Consider the following 20,120-nt stretch of genomic DNA (forward strand, 5'->3'; position numbering starts at 1 on the left):
GGGTTTGTGTCACATTGTGCTTCTATATTTATTGTGCTCATGTTTGTTTATCCTGTGTTGTTTTGGGATATTACTGAACAAAGCCGGTCTCGTGTTTCCCACAATGCACCTGTGTCAAAATAAAAACAATAAGGGCTAAAATCTTTAAGATTTTTTAAAAAACAATTTTGAATCATTTTTTAAAATTTATTTTTATTTTTATTTGAATGAGCATCCTGCACGCAGATGATACTACTGCACCAGGATAGCATTTTAATGTATTTGGTGAGAAATGGAGAATATTCTGCACAACCTGCTTAAAGAGCAAGTCACCCTCTACCAGATTCTTACTCAACTCCCACTTCCTGTTTGAAAAATGCAACAGATGGTGTTGCCTAACAGATCAAGAGGGCGGAGCCGCCAACGAACACACACACACACACACACACACACACACACACACACACACACACACACACACACACACACACACACACACACACAGGCTCACAACGACATTGTGACATCATATGGTACCAGCTAACGTCCTAGGGTATCTCTTACCCAATAGCGACGGCAGATTTAAATTCAAATGCAGTGAAGAGTTTTTACGTGACAACGGCACAACACTGACAGTTTTAGGCAGAAAATAGAAATTTTAACTAAAATCCACTAAAGTGCAAAACTATTGACTACATGTGTCTGCAGCTCAGTTAGACACGCATTTATATAGTTTATCAGAAAAAAAGTTGATTTGGGGTGACTTGCTCTTTAAAAGTGACTGGCCATTCTGAAAGTCAACTGTCTGCTTTATTTTTTGGTTCCTGAATGCATCACTGCCTAGCAGCTTTTAAAATATCTGATATTTTTCCAGGTTCATGAACTCATTACCACTGGCTTATTAATCTGCAGCAGAAATATTTGAATAATAGTTTTTTTATTAACATTTCTTGATGGATTTTTCTCTGCTCAGGTGCTGAAGATTTTTAAACTTGTTTCAATAAGACTTTTTTACGTTTAGTCGCTAAATGAAAATAAAAATGATTAAAAATAAAAATCCCTGACTAACAAAAGTCCCAACTAATTAATATTAGTAGGACAAAAGTCCGCTTACTCTCCCTTCTTTTCACGCCGGTGTTTTAATAATTTCTGTATATATCTGGGCTCCTGTTTTTTCCAAATGTTTTCATTGTTATTCTTATTTTTATTTATTGTTTTTTAATCATTTTTACATTATTATTCTGCTTGTGATTCTTATCTTGAAAGGTGCTCTATAAATAAAAAATCCTTGTAGATCAGAGGAGCAGACCAGCCATGTTTGGTAAATATGGATGCCCCCTCCCTCCCCATGCAGAGCTGAAAAGAGTGCTTCAACCATTTTTCACACACCACCAGATCTGCTCTCTAAATTTGGAGTCAGCGTCCTACTTTTGCACAACTGTGTCATAAGTGACGTTTCCTAAAAGCTACTGCGGCAGCTATTTCTGTACATAACTGTTTTTAGTTTCATCTTTAACTTGTAGCATTAAAATCATACTCTCGGTAAGTCTTTCGATATTCAACTGCAGCATCAGGTTTCTTTTTATTTAAAACAAATTGAGAAGAAATAAATATTTATCTTTGACTTTTCTGGCACAACCCATGCTGCTTTGTGTAGAAACCAAGCCCCCGCAATGCGGGTGAAGAACTGAAGCAAACAAGGAAGTGAAATAAATTGCAGTTCCACCCTCATCCACTGGGGACTGGTGTCAGAAGCGAGCAAATCCTCATTGACTCCCATGTTAAAAACACCAATTTCACAGCAGAAATAAACATGTTTACAGCCTGGTACCAAAACATGTTTTTGGTTTAAATGATCTAGTTTACACTCATGACAACTCTGAGGGGGGTGAATTTTTTTCTCACTCTTCTGTTTAAGTGTATTAAAAGCCTAAAATTCTGTATAATTAATGAGCATCCGACCCACGTGACCACAGAGCTAGCTCCGGGGAAAGGCCTCAGCCTGAGCCTCGGCCTCGCCTGAAAACTGTTCGGTCATTTTCAGTCTCTCAACTTAGACCATTAGTTGTAGCGTTTGTGCGTTCTTTTTTTGGATATTATTTGTGCAATTGTTGGACAAAATGACTTGCTGTGGTATTAATTGCACTAATAGAGCGTCCAAGGAGTCTCCACTTCATTTTTTTCGGTAAGTAGAATTATATTTATGTATTTTAGGTCACTGCCGAGCTGAGCTTAGATTTTAACATATACTGTTTAACCATGAAATTTAAATGTAATAGGGTAAAACCCAGTGCATTTAACATAATGCTGCACTTTAGAAAATGGGTTGAAATATAACATGTTGGTGGAGCTGGGTTCTGACTATCGGCTTGTGGAGCTCTCGGGAGACCGATGTTTTCCATCCGGTTCTCCCCTCCCCGCAGCTCAGCGCATCTCTGTCTGATCGCGGCTTCTGTCTGCTCTGCGGGCTGCCGGCTTGTGGAGCTCTGGGATGGAAACCTTTCCACTCGGTTCTCCCCAGCGGCAGCTCTGCGCATCTCAAATCGCAGCAGCGCTTGTCTGCTGTGCCACTGCCGGCTTGTGGAGGTCTCAGGAGACCTCTGTGTTCCACCCGGTTTTACCCAGCGGTCAGCCCGGCGTATCTCTGACTCAGAAGCTCTGGTGTTGTGCACAGTTACCTCCGGTTGTAGCTAGGTTGCTACCTCCGTTAGCTTAGCTCCCACCTCCGTGTTAGCTTTGGGTTAGCTTCAGGTTAGCTTGTAGCTAGTTCGACCGGGTGTTGTCAGTTAATCCCAGCCTTACAGCCACACCCTCAGCTCCACCTCTCTTCCCTTTTGTGGAATTGTCTGGGCTTGACGGAACCTTTGACACGGTCAAACTAGCGGTGGTGGCCACCTCCCATTTTTCTTCAAAAACGTGTTATTGGAGCCTATGGAAACCCATTGTCCAATATTTATATGTCGATGGTAGAAACACAGCAGGTGTTAAAAATAGTGTTTCTGTAGGAATTAAACAAGTTCCAGTTCCCTTGAAGCTTCTAACTGTTCTGCATCGCAACATTTTGCAAACCTCTTAAGCGTGGCCACACACGGACTTAAAGTGCAGTTATGAATCTTTCACAAAAACTGTCTCTCTCATGTTTTCCACTCTGTGAGTTTGTTGAATTTTTTATTTCTTCCTTTCCTGTAGCTGGAGCTGAGGTGCATCACCTCAATGTTAAAGCAGCAACAGGAAGATGTAATTAAATCTGACTGAACAAAGACTGTAAATGCTTCTGGTGTCCTACATATGAGCCCATATGGGGGGTTGGTGGTCCAACTGGCTGCAGCAATCAATATTTAGTCTTGCACATGGTCTGTGGGTTTTATTTGTAAATGGGGCTGCAGCTTTTCTGGTTCATCATCAGATATGCTGAGTTCAAACATAAACACCTGGTTTTGTGTTCCAGAGAAACTGGAGCTTCTTCCTTTCAGTTCGTACTTTTTTTGTCCTCAACAGCAGAAGACCGACTTCTGAAACCACACCTCAGGGACTTTGTATGCCTGCAGGCTTGAGCCATTGTGGAGAGTCCTCATTTCCAAACTTTCCCATGAGTGGACAATAGATTTGTTCATCTCATATTACCCCCCCCCCCCCCCCTTTCCAGTCCTCTTTAAATCAATGGGAAACGTGTTGAAACAAATCCTGGTCCCATTTGTGCCCCACAGGATGCCTTTTCCACATCTGTCACACACAGATGACCGAGGACGGTGGGCACTCTTGGTCCTTTGATGCAGCCTAAGGTTTTGTGAGAGTGATTGTAAATTGGAGTATGAAGTAAACCTGCAGATTTTTGATTTTCTACATAAAAAGAATAAATAAAAGACGATCCAGTAAACAATGTTTTAATAACAAGTTTAATAGCGTCATTAAAAAATGCAACAGTTCTTGTTATTAGGAGCAAAAACACAAAATAAGAGTGTTATATGCGAGCTAGAAATGCACACAGCAGTTACCTAGAGTCTATTGTTTACCTCAGACCGCTTTCTGGTTGGCTGAGCTGAGTGTTGGAAGGTTCCATTGTGCAGAAAGAAGGGAAAACACAGATTTTCTATATGCATGACATAGAATAAAAGGTGGGATTATGGGAAGAAAAAGGCCGTTCACAGTAAACATGCACTGAGGAGTCGATGTGGAGGGGGTCTAACAGAGCGTTGTATTACCAGGGTGATTTTAGGGGTCTACCACTGTTTGGCTCCCCTGCAGAATGCTGTCTTTTTAAAGGAACAGGACTCTGATATCAGGGGAGAGAATGAAGGGAAGAGGGGGGAGGAGGCAGGGAGAGCAGCAACACAGCTCAGCGATTTTAGGAGCTAAACAGAGAAGAAGCGCCTCAGACTCACATACAAGACAAAACAGAAAACGGGACTGCTATTTTCATTCTCGTAGATTCAGCCGGAGGTTTTAGGCCTCCTGGTTTAGCTTCATTTTAGATGAGAATCAGGATCCCTCTTCAGTGTATTGAGGAGTGAGGATGCTGAGGACGAAGTGAGAAGCCCGTCATCATCCTCTGTTTTGCTCTTGATGCGAACTGCTCATCCTCTGCAGTGCAGCACAGCAAGATCACCTCCTCTGATACGGACTACCTGTCTGCGCCGAGAGTTTAGAAAGGAGACGAGGAGAGGTAGCAGGTGGATGGTGGCCGGAGAGCTGGAGCAGGTGGAGGGGGTGGCAGGGGTTGTTAAGGATGGGAGCCAACGAGTCCATGGAGCAAGGACAGACTCACTGTCCCTCTCAGGAACACATGTGAGTTTTTTTAAATAATATTTTGTCTGTTCATGGATTTGATAACAAATGCTTCTTTCATTTTTTTTAAGTTGTGCAAAACAAACAAACAAAAAACAACAGGCAGGAATGTGACTGCAGCCAAACATTATGTGCTTTTGTGATGTAAATAAGGATGAGAAAATCCTTGCACGAGCACAGTCACATGCACACACAAGCCTGCCTCCCAACAGCTGTGCACTAAATAGCACGTCAGAGCTCCAAGAGGAGCAGAATACAGAGAAATGTGTGGCACAGGGAGGCGGCAATGTTTTGTTCTGTAGGAAGGAGGATGCGACCGCCGCGCTGGGAACTGAAGTTGGTGGCTGTGTTGAAAAAGAACATGGTGTGTGTGTGTGTGTGTGTGTGTGTGTGTGTGTGTGTGTGTGTGTGTGTGTGTGTGTGCGCGTGGAGGGGGTGTATTGAGGATAACTCAGAGGCTGAGATGGATGGAGCAGGAGCAAGAGTGCTCCACGTCTCAGACACACCAGGGATGGGAGATCAGGGAAATGGACTGCTCCTCATCAAGAAATAAATGTTTCATACATAAAAGCAGTGGCGCCCCCAGAAAATATTCATGGGGGGCCAATGAGAATGTTGGGGTGGCACACCAAATTGGTCTTTGGTCTCTGTGGTAACTGGGGGAGTTTAGTCTGTAGCTGTGCATTGAATGCTCCTTCATTATTTTTCTCTGGAAACAACGGGCTTGTGCATCCAACGCACTTACCTCAGTTTTGAGAAACAGACATTTAAAAAAGACAAAATTTCAAACAGATACTTCAGTTAATGTTGAAAAATTTAAAACAGTTTCATTTTGAGGGCGACGGTGGCAGTGGAGTTAAGTGTCCACCCCATAATAGGAAGTTTGCAGGTTTGAGCCCTGCTCAGTCTGTTGTTGTGTCCTTGGGCAAGACATTTTTCCCAGCAGGGCTGGTACATCACCACCTGTGTGCGCGCGTGTGTGTGTGTGTGTGCATGGGTGAATGACTGATTGTGTTGTAAAGGATTTTGGGGGGTTTTAGTACTCTACATGGCTCTATATCAAATAAAGGCCATTTACCATTCGTTTTCCTGTTGCTGTTTTAACAGAAATGTTCTAAAACCTATTAGGATTTACACTTTTAATACTATGAGCCTCAGTGGTATAATTTGTGATTTATTAAATAAGTTATTTATAAAAAATTGTATTAAAATTAACATATTTATTGGCTTTAACACTTATTTCTTGATTAAAGAAAATGTATTTATGCTTGATGTGAACATGAATGGGATTTATTAAGGGGACTGGCAGGGTGGTCTTCCCTGGGGGTCCAGTGGGGTGGCCACAGCCCCTCCTGGACTTCCCTTCGACTTCCCTGCATGAAAGTCATGTTTTATTTGTAATAAAACTCCCTGTGCAGACTGTTTATGTGTAAAAATTTCAAACCAGTAACTTGATTGCATCTGTAACTCTGCTCTCATCCTGATTGGTTGTTTTCAATGTGCCATCTGCTTGCAGTCAGAGTCTCAGATTAGACTGAGGTATTACTCTTAAGAGTTTATCTTTGTCTGACACTCTTCTGTCTCAAAGCGTTCTTTGTTTTGGGACTAAATCTGAGACAGCTGGGATGGAAACGTGAGGGAAAAGTTCCTTTGTTAGCTTTTTAGGAAAAAAATGTATTTTTTATGAACTTTATATTAGTGATTCCCAAACTTTTCAGCCTCTGATTCATAAAATTACAACAGCAAAGATTTTCAACCTCAGACATGACTGGTTGAATAAATCAAATTAGAAATGAATCAGACTTCAAACTTAGTGTTTCATGATCCACCGTGGGGTCTCGACCGTAACTCTGGGAACCACTGCTCTAGATGGTGGAGAATGATTTAGCGTTTGATCCAGAAGTCTACATCATTGATATAGTTTATGCATCCTCTGCAAACTCAATCATGCTTGTTGTCAAAGTTCAAAAGGCCAATTTAAATTTAAAAAACAGCATCTGTGTGTTCAGCCATGATGTAATGCCAGCTGTCCGATACTCATTCATCATAAATTAAATGCACAAGGGCGCCCTCTGTTGGCCTTTTTATTCATTTTACATCATTTTCCACAGGGGAGTCAAACTCAAACTCACAAGGGGCCAAAATGAAACTCTGGGACGGAGTCGAGGGCCAAACTTAATATTTTTGAAAAAGTGACGGCAAATTTGCACATTTTCTTTATCAACATTCATGCAATTTTGAACCTTTAAATTTGGAAACAAACTTATTTCTGCATTAACACTGAATGTGGAATAACCAAATTACACACGAGCAAGTCAGTTTTAAATAAAAGGCATCAGTGGTATTCATTACTTGTGGTATAATCAGCATTTTTATAATCTGTTCAGGATTTATGTTTTCTTGTTTATTCATTTTTCTTATTTTTTATTCTCCTTTTTTTCTCCTGTAATAAGTGTCATCGTTGCTGTGACGTCTAGCTTTCCCCACTGAGGAACAATAAAGGGAATTTCTATTCTATTCATCTATCTGCAGCCTTTCCACTTCCTGTTTACTGTAGGTTAAATCTTTTCTCATGGGCCAACAACAAAATAAAAATATCATTTTATCTTAAATGAAAATGCAACATCTCACCTGTTAACTTTCATGTTTTGGAGCAGAAAAAGAGCATAAAACCAACATATTTAAAGCTCAGTTTGCTCCACTGGTTTACTGTGATGCTCACCTGTTCCAGCCAGATACCTGCATCATGGGGTTGATCTGAGCTGAGGAGGAGACTCCTGTTGTTTTGTTCATCTTCATCATAATAATGACAACATTAGATGACAACAGGTGCTCACGTAGGTTTGTGCTGATGAACATGTCTGAGCAGCTTGACCACGTTGTTGTGTGTCGGGGGGGAAACACGACAGAGCCGTGCTGGTTTGAGCGTGTCGCAGCTCGCTGGAGTTATATCAGCTCTGTCTGGACGTTAGTTGGAAAACTTTCTCTTTCAGTCATGAACACATTACTGAGCGGCTAGAATCTCAGTTTCTGGGCTTCAACGTCAGAAAACAGCTGAGTGAACTCGGCGCTGAGTGAGAGGAGTGTTTAGTTTGTCCGAGACAGCGGAGCTGAAGAGACCGGTGTTGTGCCATAAATCGACTCGCTGTCAAAAAATGATTAGCTTAGTTTTTTCCAGTTCGGAAGTTGTTTTAAGTGTTGCTATTTGTCTTAAACGTTCACAATGAGGATATATTAATCCTTTTTGCAATATTTGCGATTGAAAGATGGTTTGTGGTAAGAACTGGCTTTCTTTATGTTACAGCCTTGATACTAAAAAATAAATAAACAATGTAAAATGGCGCCCTGTATTGAATGTACACGTCGTATAAATGTAAATAAACAATTCTCCAGCGATTTGATTTTTCCCCCTTCTTTTCTTTAGTGGCTAATCATTTTTTGGCAGCGAGTCGATTTATGGCACAACACTGGCAGCAGGTGCTGAAAAACCACAAAGGAGGGGGCGCGTCGGCTCCGCGCTGACGCTGCAAAGAATCATGGGAGTTGAAGTCTTTGCGGTGAAATCGGCCAGCGGGCCAGTTTTAATATATTTTTGATATTTATCTCGTGGGCCACATAAAAATGCTCCACGGTCCGCATCTGGCCCGCGGGCCTTGACTCTGACATATGTGATTTTACACATCGTATTCTAATTTCCTTATTTATCCGATAAACAGATTGTTTTCCTCCCAACAAGCTAACAGCAGGTCACAAACAACCCAGAATGAAAAGCCCAATAACAGTGAGGTATGGAGAAAGAGCAGAAGGGAAAGCAGGGAGCTGTAAGGAAAAGGAGTGGAATTAAAGTAGATAGATGAGTGTCTGGGTCAGGACAGAAGATAAGAGGACAGCGTAGAGACGATGCTGCTGATTTACTGCTAGGAGACAATTCATGCATCTGTCTTGCCGGCTTTAATAAACATTAGATCACCTCATTTTTAAAGAGATTGCCCTGGATGTGTGACATACACCATCTCTCTCTCTCTCTCTCTCTCTCCCTTTCCCTTCCCCCTCTCTCTTCCTTTCTCTCACTCTCTCACCCTCTCTCTCCCTTTCTCCCCTCTCTCTCTCCCTCTCTCCCTCCCTCTCTTCCTCTCTTTTCTCTCTCTCCCTCTCTCTCCCTTTCTCTCCCTCTCTCTTACCCTATCTTCCTCTTTCTCTCTCCCTCTCTCTCTCTCCTTCTCTCTCTCTTTCTCTCCCTCTCTCTCACCCTATCTTCCTCTTTCTCTCTCCCTCTCTCTCTCTCCTTCTCTCTCTCTTTCTCTCCCTCTCTCTCACCCTATCTTCCTCTTTCTCTCTCCCTCTCTCTCTCTCCTTCTCTCTCTCTCTCTCTCCCCCCTCTCTCTTCCTCTCTCTCCCCCTCTCACTCTCCCCCCTCCCTTTCTCCCCTCTCTCTCTCCCTCCCTCTCTTCCTCTCTTCTCTCTCTCCCTCTCTCTCCCTTTCTCTCCCTCTCTCTCCCTCTCCTTTTCTCTCTCTCCCTCTCTTCCTCTCTCTCTCCTTCTCTCCTTCTCCTTCTCTCTCTCTCTTCCTCTGTCTCTCTCTCCCTCTCTCTCTCTTTCTCCTTCTCTCTCTCTTCCTCCGTCTCTCTCCCTCTCTCTCTCCTTCTCTCTCCCTCTCTCTCCCTCTCTCTCTCTCCTTCTCCTTCTCTCTCTCTCTCTCTTCCTCTGTCTCTCTCTCCCTCTCTCTCTCTCATTTTCTCTCTCTCCCTCTCTCTCTCCTTCTCCTTCTCTCTCTCTTCCTCTGTCTCTCTCCCTCTCTCTCTCTCATTTTCTCTCTCTCCTTCTCCTTCTCTCTCTCTTCCTCTGTCTCTCTCCCTCTCTCTCTCCTCTCCTTCTCTCTCTCTCCTCTCCTTCTCTCCTCCTTCTTTCTCTGTCTCTCCCTCTCTCTCTTCCTCTCCCTCCCTCCCTCTGTCTCCCCTTCTCCTTCTTTCTCTCTCCCTCTCTTTCTCTCTCTCTCTTCCTCTCTCTCTCTCCTTCTCTCCTCCTTCTTTCTCTGTCTCTCCCTCTCTCTCTCTCCCTCCCTCCCTCACTCTCTCTCCTTCTCTCCCTCTCCTTCTTTCTCTCTCCCTCTCTTCCTCACTCTCCCTCTCCCTCTCTCTCTCTCCCTCTCTCCCTCTCTCTCCCTCTCTTTCTCTCTCTCTCTTCCTACCACCCCCCCCCCCATTCTCTCCGCCTGTAAACCTTCTGTCTCCAGGCAGTCGTCACAGCCTATCAGAGCTGTTGCTCGTCTCTTTGTTTCTGTTCACCCTCCATACCTTCACAGATTAGCCGTGTACCTGCAGTACCCTCAGACATCCATAAATGGTTGATATTAGATGAATGTTGTTGCATCTTATTTCTGTAAAGATGATCTGCAGCCATGGTCATTTTTGGAGGAGTACCAGAGTAGCTCTGTAAATAAAATATATAGTTGTGTTTTTACTCAACTTCACTGAAGCTCCTTATTTGAACGATCATCAGTTCTGTGTGTTGGATTGTTCACTTTCAACATTTCTGTCCTGGAGCATATGGAGGGAACAGTCCATCTGTCGCCATGGAAACGCAGAGCTTGCGGTTGGATGGGTTTTGGTGTTTAAAAACATCCCAGTGTTTTATACTTTATTGGTTTTTGCACTTGAGAAAAGTGCATCCAGTTTTAAACCATTTTATTTTAATCTCGGATAATTCTGGTTCTTCTGCTACTGATTCACGGATTTCTACTCAGAGCTGTCTGATCCTGCTACGACTCACTGAGCCCCATCAGGGATTACATCTCTGGTATCACAGCAGAGTTAAAAAAAATCACATTAAACTCTTTAAATGTTGCCGGTCTTGAACAAAATCTTGTTCCATCCTAATTAAAAACTTCTAAATTCCCCAAATAAATTTTTATTTTGAAAACATGAGAACAAGATGTAGTAAATCCCTGCGGATACATCAGATTTACAAAAAAGTCCACGGTGTCTCTTTCATGAGAGAGAAGTCCTGTTGTTGAATTTAATAAGCAGAGATTCGTTTATCCACATGAGTAAAAGCATGATGGAGGCATTTAGGATGATCTTTAGACTTCCTCTGGATGGATACAATAAAATAGCAAAAGAACACAAGAGGGGGGGGGGAGAAATAGAGAGGGAGGGAGGCTGAGAGAGGGAGACAGCTTTGCAGGAGGTGGGCTTCTGCAGACAATCCAATCTAGATTGGGAGGCATTATTTCCTCCTGAGGCAGAGGGGCTGCTGATAGCTGGTGATGACAGAGAAACGCAGCTGAAAAGAGCAAAAACACAACGATCTGGATTTGTTTTTGGACAGAGCCAATAGACAAAGCAAGGACTGAGTCCTTTTTTTGTGGCGAGTCTGCGTTTCACCTATCGAAGCCCATCGGTAGCAATGGCAGTGAGTACGTGGCAGGCTCTGTCTCCACTGCAGTGGGCTCGCTGGGGCTGGTTCACGCTGCTAGGGGGGGCCGGAGATGAGGACAGCCCCGGCTCAGATCCAGCTCTGGGGCTCCTGCAGAGACTCTCCTGGGGATCGAGCCATGACAACATGATAAAGGCTGCCAGGGAGGCAGTCAGACAGAGGTGAGGCAGGAAGGGATGCTGAGAAGGCTGGAGCTATAGTCAGGGTGTGTCTGCAGCTTCAGGTACCCGAGTCTAAATTATAAACCATAAAATGTTTTTTTTACACCGGCTGTGTGTCTCTGGTGTGTCGTTACCTGTCACCTGACTGCTGATTCATTGTTTTCATTTGTGGTAAAAAGCCTTGAGCTTATTTCTTCACTGATTCTCATCAGTGGAAATAAAAATTGATCTTTCTTTTTGGTTCTTGATAAAAGGGTTAGGGGTGTCTGTGTTTTATCTCTGTGTGGTCCTAACTTGACCTTCCTGATCTCATCCTGCTGGAGTCCAGGCATGTTTCAGTCTAAGAACATTTACTCAGTTTGTTCTGTCTTTTGGTTTTAGGAGCTCAGACTCTGATGGTGCTTTTGAGACTCCAGAATCTACAACTCCAGTGAAGTCTGCTTCTCCCATCGAGGTCCATACCGAGGAGCTAAGATCTGATGACAAAGGTACAAGCAGAAGATTCAGTGTGTGCAAGTGAATGGTATTGTTGCACCATCTAGTGGAATTAGGTTGCAGTTTTCTTCTGATTTATTAAATGTAAAAACAATATTTCCCCCCAAAACTGAGGAAATATTCAGTAGGGTGCTTTACAGCTAATTAAAACAACAACAAAACAAAACAGTTAACATATTTCATTAATCAGAAAAGCATTAAAGTGGATAAATATTGAAAATTGATGATGTAAAAAAAACTAAGGAAAACTTGATAATAAGGAAAACAAATAGGGACTGATGCATGAAAAACATGAAAACATCATTTTTAAAGTCTTCTGTACAAAAGAAAACCAAACACTAAACATTGTTGCATAAAATAAAAATTCAATACATTCAATACATTCAAATTAAACAAATTTAAGGTACATTTTTACATGGATACAGGTGAAACAAACAAAATAGAAAATCAGGTGAAAGTTCCACTATGTCACTAATACAACATAAAGGTGAAAAATAAATAAATAAATAGACTCATTCCATGCAAAGCCAGATATTTCAGTCATTACTTATAATATAATTTGTTATAGTTATAATAATTTGTGATGATTGTGGATTACAGCTTATGAAAACCCCAAATTCAAAATCTCAGACAATTAAAGTATTGTGAAAAGCTTAAATTTTCTAGGCTCAAAGTGTCAAACTCTAATCAGCTAATTAACCAAAGATGCTATTCGGCATGTATTAGAGGTTTCCCTGCTCCGACACAGTTGATTCATCTGTTCAGCTGCTCATCAGGCTCTGCAGAAGCTGGCAAATCGCCTGCTGAATAAAAGCAGGTCTGTTGAAGCAGGGAAAGCTTTAAACATGCTGGATAATAGCCCCCAGGACCAGCTAGGGTATCCTCCCCTTAAATAGTCTCTCAGTCTAAGCTCAATAGTTGAAATAAATGGACTTTTGCACCATATTCTCATTTTTTGAGTTTCAGCAGTACGACTTTTTTTAAATTAAAAGTGAAAAATACAAATGTGATACATTTAATTGATTGGACTTATTATTTTGTGCCATTTGAAATTATCTCAAAGGACTTGGCTATTTTGGTTATATTTTGATTAAAAACATTTATATTTAACCAGATTATCTTGAAGGTTTAACTGGAACAACTGGATTTTTATGGTCCTTGAAGGGTTAGGGTTAGAATGAACTGCAGAAGATTCTTGGATGAGATGCGAAATGTCTTTGCGGAAAACAAGAAAAGTCCAGTTGCTCCAGCTAAACCTTCGAGACAGCCGCGTCCTGGATGACGGACAATCTACACAAATTAATCAGAGGAGATTAAACAAGTTCTACATTCATCTTTTTCCTTATTTTTGCAGATGCCACCAGTTCAGTGAGTGACCTTACAACAGACGTTACCGAAGCCAATCCGGCTCGCTGCTCTCCTACCACTGTTTTTGACGAGAACAAGCCCATAGCTGCTAGCGGCTCCTATAACATAGACGTTTGTGCCGTAGAACCAGCGTGTCTGACCCGTTCTCTCAGCCTCCAGGGAGGAGAGCTAGACAGCACTGAGCTGTTGGATGGATCCGTGTCAGAAGGCTTCCGTCCACATTCTGAATCCTTCAGCGTAGGCACAGAGAGTGCCCCGGGTACGCTTCGCAGGCCCAAGAAAGTCCGTCCAGGGTCTGTGAAGAAGAAGCCCCTCCTCAGGCAGAACTCCAACCCCGAGAGCTCGAAGCCAGCCTCATCCAGCAGCACTCCAGAAATCAAGAAGCGGGCAAAGCCTCAAACTGCCAGCCCCCTGCAGCCTCAGGAGGAAACAGAGGAAGGCTCCGCTACTCCAAGCCTTGGAGGGACTCTTGAAAAACCACAGAAGAGTCAAGTGGAAACTCCTCCTCCTCTACCTGAGGAAACAAATCATACCTGCCAGGAGGAGAGCTATGGTGTCCCTGCATTACCCTTGTGCCAAGAGGAAAGCTCTCAGCCGGCTAGTCTAACAAACAAGGACACCTCTCCTATCCCTCCTAGTGCCTCATACAAATGGGATCCAAACAATTTTGAAAGCATCGACCCCTTCCGGACTGGAGGTAGTAAAATTGCCAATTCCCCTGTTCTGGGTCGTAAAAGTCCTGTTTGTGGCCCCACATCTAGCCCCCCAGAGAGTCCTCCTGTACCTGCGTTGGAATCACAGCAGCTTTCTCCCCCAGCTCCTGTAGAAGCACCAGTCAACAACCCTGAGGAGCAACCTATTTTACCCAAGCGTCAGCCGGTAAGACTGGAGTTTGACTACTCAGAGGAAAACCCAGAGGCATCACATCAGGCTTCTCCTCCACTTAAAAAGGTGGGCAAGAAGCCTAGAGCCAAGATGCCGCTGAGGAAACCAAAGCTGGGGCTGAAGAAGCCCCCTCCAGCTCAGACGGAGCAGCTGGACAACAATCCTCCTCCACCTCACGGGAGCAGCGAGGATGAAATCACCATTCCTGCAGCGTCATACAACTATGACCCTGATAAGTGGGAGGACCCAAACTTCAATCCGTTCTCTTCAAAAAAAGGCATCTCCAGCTCCCCCAAATTATCCAGACCATCGTACAACTACGACCCCGACAACTTCGACGACTCCGTCAACCCTTTCAGATCCTCCAACAAGATGTCCAGCTCCCCTCCCAAGGCCTCCGCTTCCTTTGAAATGTCGCCCAACGACTGTGACAATGAAAACGACAACATCGGGGAACTGGTGGACCAAAACCAGAACAGGCCTGCCAAGAAGAAGAAAACACCGATAAAATCGTAAGTTCACGTTGAATTCCGTCAAAGGCGGGGTCCCCGTGAAGCTTTTCTGATAGTTTGTGCTCCAGCAGTTTGTCCTTCCAGTGTCCTCTTGTCTCTGTCACCTGTGTGTGTGTGTGTATTCTCATATGTCACAGGAAGTCCAGGGGCATGTCCTCTCTTTGTTGTATGTTGTAAGTACAAGGACAACTCTGCCATCTACATTTGTGACCCATAATTCCACGTGGCTCCATTAAAAGCAGCATGTTGTCCCTTTTCCTAATAACAGACGTCATAATCCTTCCAAGCTCACTACCAAACAAAATCCTCAGCCCGAATAATCAAACCATTCAACTCTTTACTCTAACATGACTCAGCAAAACAACATTTTAGATCACTTCATGCAGCAGTTGTGGCTTAGATTGGAAAATTTGCTTTTACTTTTAATGTTATTTAAAAGAAATTGAGGCATAACTTGTAGGATTCATAAGTGCATCATAATCGTCATGTAGTGTAGTAAAAAAATCACTAGATTGTTCTGATTTTCTCAAGATCTTTTTCTTTTATGACCTTAAGAAGTTCTTAAACATCTTAAGCAAATGAAAATAAATATGATGGATGAGAAAGTTCAAAATAATTAATTATTTTAAAAGAAACATTCAAAAATATCCACGAGAAAGGGTTTCAAGGCTGTTAGGATGTGATTTGTTTATTGTTTGTAATCCTGGAGGTGCTTTTTAAGTAACTTGACAAGCAAAAAGGAAGAACAGGGAAAAAAATAAATAATGATCAATCCTGGAGGAGATAAGAAGCGGTAAAAATGCTTTACTTCATCTCCTGATTATGTCCAACTGAGGCTAAAGACTTGTTTGAGCTCCCTCTGGTGGTCATTAATGGCTACTGCTGAAATAGTTATTTTCTTCTTTTATGAGTTGGTGTCAAATCAATTCAGGTACAAGAAAGAAAGAATAAAGGCTCACAAGCACAATAAAAAAAGCTAAAAAAAATAATGATTAAGATGTGACATTTATAGATAAACAAAAGACAAATCCTGCACAAAATAGAGTAAAACTGGATGTTTTTCTGCCGTTTGTAAACACATAAAAACCCTCTCAGATGGAACAAAAGGAGTGTGTTTACAAATTGTTGAACAAAAGCTGTTACTTAATCAAAATATTAAAAATAAAGTGCTCATAATACCCTTTTATCACTGAATTTAATCTTTGTTTTAAACATTTCTGTGTCATTCTTGTCATCCTTTGACAGACAGAGCAGTTTCACATTTTAATTAAACACTTAATCAGTAATAATTGGTGTCTTTCAGTGGGGCGCTTGGTCTGATAAATATGTCTGTTCACGTTTTTGTTTCTTCCAGTAATACTTTCAGAGTGAAGAGGTCACCAAAGAAATCACCATCGTCTGTAACATGCCAGGTGAGTCTCTAAAGCTGCCGACTTTTATTCATTTCCTTTGATTCTCCTTCATCTGAGTCAAATTCCTTTTTCCTGCCCTGCAGGATCCAGATGAATCCCTTCATTCCCAGGAAGATCACGCCACAGACGAGGAGAAGTTGGCCTCCTCCACCAATCACAAGTGGACAGTCCGGCATGACGTGGACTCGGATTTGAACGCCGCTCACCACGACTTCCCCGAGCCCTGTGACATCACATCTTTTGTTAACGAGAACAGTCTTCCTCAGGAGGCTCCAGGTGAATCCGGCTCTTTGTTCTCCCGTCCACCTGCGTTCACACAACATCAAAGCATTCCAGAACAAGACACACTCATAGAAATTCAAAGCTTGTGTTTGGATTCATGTCCGCTTGTTTCTTTACCAGTTATTTTGCAGAGCAGTGTGATTGATTTTATTGTTTTGCTTGTGGTAACAAAAGCTTGTTGGCCCACTTCTGAACTGTCCTCTGACCTGCCAGGAGAGCCACCTCTTCCCAGAGGCTGTCTGGCTCAGCCCATCTGGGTCGGAGATGACACAGAGAGCAAACAGCCCTGCCCGAGCCTCTGACACCGTCACAACAATGATCAGATGTGTTTCTCAGCCTTTCATGCTAAATCTAATTCTTAGTTTTATTTCTCTTAGTGCAAGATTATGAAATTGAGTACATGGAGAAGATTGGCTCTTCGTCTCCTGTAAGTATTTAACGTCTTTTATGGATTTTTACAGTTTTTGATATTTCACATGTTGTTTTTGTCTCCTAGCTGCTTTCTGTGAAGAAGCCATCTTTGTACTTGAATTTGGATCCGGTGTCTGACAACTTAACCAAAACTACATGTGCTCATGGATCTGAGCCCAGCTCCCCGTGCACTGGGTAAGACACACTGAGTGACTCACAGCTCTTAGTGCAAGTGGGTTTCTTCTTCAGATTCATATTAATTCATGTTTTTGTTCGACAGCATTGTGACGATGATAGAGAGCTATAGGGGCTACTCCTACTAGTGAATAAGTGACCTAAAGTTGTTGAAAGACAACAACTTAAATCTAAGTGCAAAGGATCAGAGGTCTCAGGAAATAAGATGTTCCTTGACCTTAAAGATGCAAAAAGTAAGAACTTTATTGCGAAATAATCACAAAACAGTCTAACGCCTCAGTCATGTCAAAGGAAGGTTCCATTGAAACAGATTTCCTTGTCAGTTGGCTGAGGGGTTGCCAGTTTTTCTCCTTTTAAAACGTCCAAAGATGAACATTTAGTCTTTGGCCGTTTGTCAAGTATGCAAGTAAGTTCTGTTGGACTTGTCAAGTACGTTCTTGGTAAGTACAGCAGAAAATCCGTACTACCAAGTACAAGTGTACAAGGACAGCATTTGGAACAGAACTGTACTCTGTTACGTCACGGCAACAAGTGCTACTTTATGCTATGGTGAAAAATATGACCTGAAACAAAGACAAAAGTCTAGTTTGTCCATTAAATAACAAAATAACAATTGATACATTTTATTTGTAAAATCTTTGGTCCACTTTTTCAGTGTTTAGTGTTTTGTTTATCAAACTTTCTTCTAAATTGCTAAAATGCCAAAATTTGTTGCTGTTAAATGAAGAAAAATATGTTTCTTTTTCCAAAAAAAAAAAAAGATTTGTGACAAGGCTGGTTTATTTTGATTTAGGGTTAGCTAATTAACAGTTTGCAAGAGTAGACTCGTTTGTTTTGATACATAAAGTGCAGTACCCAAATTTGACCACAGGATGTCATTCTTACTTATTGCACCTCTAAAGCCATCACACACACAACATAATGGCAATGTCTGGTCATTAACCGACTCCTCTCATCCCCTGCAGGAGCTTTGAAGAGATTGAGGCTCAGATATCTGCGGGGATGAAGACGCCGGTGTTAAGTTCCCGGCCCGGTCCTGAAGGCTGTGCTGCGGACAAAGGCAGGAAAAGAGAAAACGAGGTGCTCAGCCGAACACAGAGCACCGAGAGGGATGAGCAGGTGAGCCAAACGTCTACAAATACACCCGCCCGACAGATGCTTCATGTCTTTCCGCTCATCATGTTTAGGAGAATAGGAGCCTAAGTCACGCCCATCTACTTCCGGACCACGGGTCCATGGAAGAACGACAGAATGAATGCAAGTCGTCGCCGTCTTCCTCCGCTTATCCGGGTCCGGGTCCGGGTCGTGGGGGCAGCATCCCAACTAGGGATCTCCAGACCGTCCTCTCCCCGGCCTTCTCCACCAGCTCCTCCGGCAGGACCCCAAGGCGTTCCCTGACCAGATTGGAGATGTAACCTCTCCAACGTGTCCTGGGTCGACCCGGGGGCCTCCTGCCGGCAGGACATGCCTGAAACACCTCTCTGGGGAGGCGTCCTGGAGGCATCCTGACCAGATGCCCAAACCACCTCAGTTGGCTCCTTTCGATCCGGAGGAGCAGCGGTTCTACTCCGAGTCCCTCCCGAATGTCCGAGCTCCTCACCCTATCTCTAAGGCTGAGCCCTGCCACCCTACGGAGGAAACTCATTTCGGCCGCTTGTATCCGCAATCTCGTTCTTTCGGTCATTGCCCAAAGCTCATGACCATAGGTGAGGATTGGGACGTAGATCGACCGGTAAATCGAGAGCCTGGCTTTCTGGCTCAGCTCCCTCTTCACCACAACAGATCGGCTCAGCGTCCGCATGACTGCAGATGCTGAACCAATCCGCCTGTCGATCTCCCGATCCCTCCTACCCTCACTCGTGAACAAGACCCCGAGATACTTAAACTCCTCCACTTGAGGTAGGACCTCTCCCCCGACCCGGAGTGTGCAAGCCACCCTTTTCTGGTCGAGAACCATGGTCTCAGCAAGTCAGCGGGGCTAAAATGCATTTTTCTAATTCTGCTTGTTTTGTTCCGTGGATTTCACATATGATGTCCGTGAATTTTAAAGACGCATTTTGACACCAAGAAAGCGATTATTTTCTAACGGGTGGGAACGCTATTTTAGGTTTAGTGTGAAAACAAGTCCAGGACTACAAATGCGCTTCACAAAGTCATTGAACCAGACACGGAGAAAACTGAGGGGAAATGGTTGTATGTTCAGTGAACTTCAAATCCTTCCTTCAGGAGGAAAGAACCGCCACAAATATGTGGCAAGTGGCAGCGACGCTAGCGGAGAGAAGATTATGTGGTGACGTCATTTATGCGACGTCCCGATGTCTGATTTGTAGTCATGCTAATTACAAACTTCTACAAGCTGACAAATCTCAAAGTGACAGGCGAGTTCAAAACACCCATCATTAGTTTTCATTTAAATAGAAGTATAACATGTGTGTGTGATCCAGGGCGTAAGGCAGAGCGGATTAGAAAATAACGTTTTTAACCCCGTTGACTTGCATTCGTTTTTTCCTTCTTCCGGGGACCCGTGAGCCAAACGGAAAGGGAGGAGGCTTAGGCTCCCTATGTGTCATTTTTTATTTTTCCATGTTTTACATTGTGTTATTGTTTACTCACAAACGGGGTAACAGGTGCTTTCGCACAGGCCATGTCTCAGACCCTATATCCGCTCTGTCTCAGTCGGTGAATCAGCTCCCGATGCTGCCACTCAAACACTCAGCGCTTGCTTTGCCATGCTGTCCCCCCCCAACCCCCCCCCACCTCCTCCCCTCCACCCTCTGCCCACCTTTCCTGGTGCCCCTTGTAGCCCTCTAGCCAAGGCCCTACGGAGGCCCCTTCACCGGCCCACACCATGCCCCCATTAGACAGGCTGTCTGAGTGCGACGCCCCCCTGCAGTACCTGGAGCCTGACCTGGCTGAGACCAACCCAACCGCATTCGCCCAAAAACTACAGGTGTGTTGACACACGCCCCCACCTTGATAAACCTCACAGGTGGTGACTCTGGGGGTGTCGTGGTTGTGATATGTGTGTTTTTGTCTGGACATCACTTCTAATATTTTCACTTTGTTCCATCTTGCATTTTCCTTTTAAATTTCACATTTCCTTCCCTGAGTTGCATTTTTTTTAGCTTGCTGCATCAAATAGATTAACGGTGGGTAAAATGCAGACAGCAGCAAGTGTGTGCACTCATTTCAAGTCTCTA

The 20,120-nt window shown here is 43.4% G+C and overlaps 1 protein-coding gene across 14 annotated transcripts in view; it reads left to right on the top strand.

Moving 5' to 3' along the window:
* The window catches only part of tacc2 (transforming, acidic coiled-coil containing protein 2), a 59,772-nt gene that overhangs the window by 26,872 nt on the left and 12,780 nt on the right, over positions 1 to 20,120 (top strand). For 9 of the 14 annotated variants that reach the window (XM_070542337.1, XM_070542339.1, XM_070542340.1 and 6 more), the window contains 9 exons: positions 11,742 to 11,848; positions 13,210 to 14,620; positions 14,758 to 14,793; positions 15,975 to 16,032; positions 16,116 to 16,308; positions 16,692 to 16,741; positions 16,811 to 16,920; positions 17,886 to 18,039; positions 19,724 to 19,870. In XM_070542337.1, coding sequence (XP_070398438.1) covers positions 11,742 to 11,848; positions 13,210 to 14,620; positions 14,758 to 14,793; positions 15,975 to 16,032; positions 16,116 to 16,308; positions 16,692 to 16,741; positions 16,811 to 16,920; positions 17,886 to 18,039; positions 19,724 to 19,870 — 2,266 coding nt within the window. The remainder of the gene's footprint in view (positions 1 to 11,741; positions 11,849 to 13,209; positions 14,621 to 14,757; positions 14,794 to 15,974; positions 16,033 to 16,115; positions 16,309 to 16,691; positions 16,742 to 16,810; positions 16,921 to 17,885; positions 18,040 to 19,723; positions 19,871 to 20,120) is intronic. The other 5 variants (XM_070542341.1, XM_070542344.1, XM_070542345.1 and 2 more) reach the window with 2 other exon arrangements.

The sequence above is a fragment of the Nothobranchius furzeri genome, chromosome 12 (assembly GCF_043380555.1).
Source record: "Nothobranchius furzeri strain GRZ-AD chromosome 12, NfurGRZ-RIMD1, whole genome shotgun sequence".
NCBI classification, from domain to species: Eukaryota; Metazoa; Chordata; class Actinopteri; order Cyprinodontiformes; family Nothobranchiidae; genus Nothobranchius; species Nothobranchius furzeri.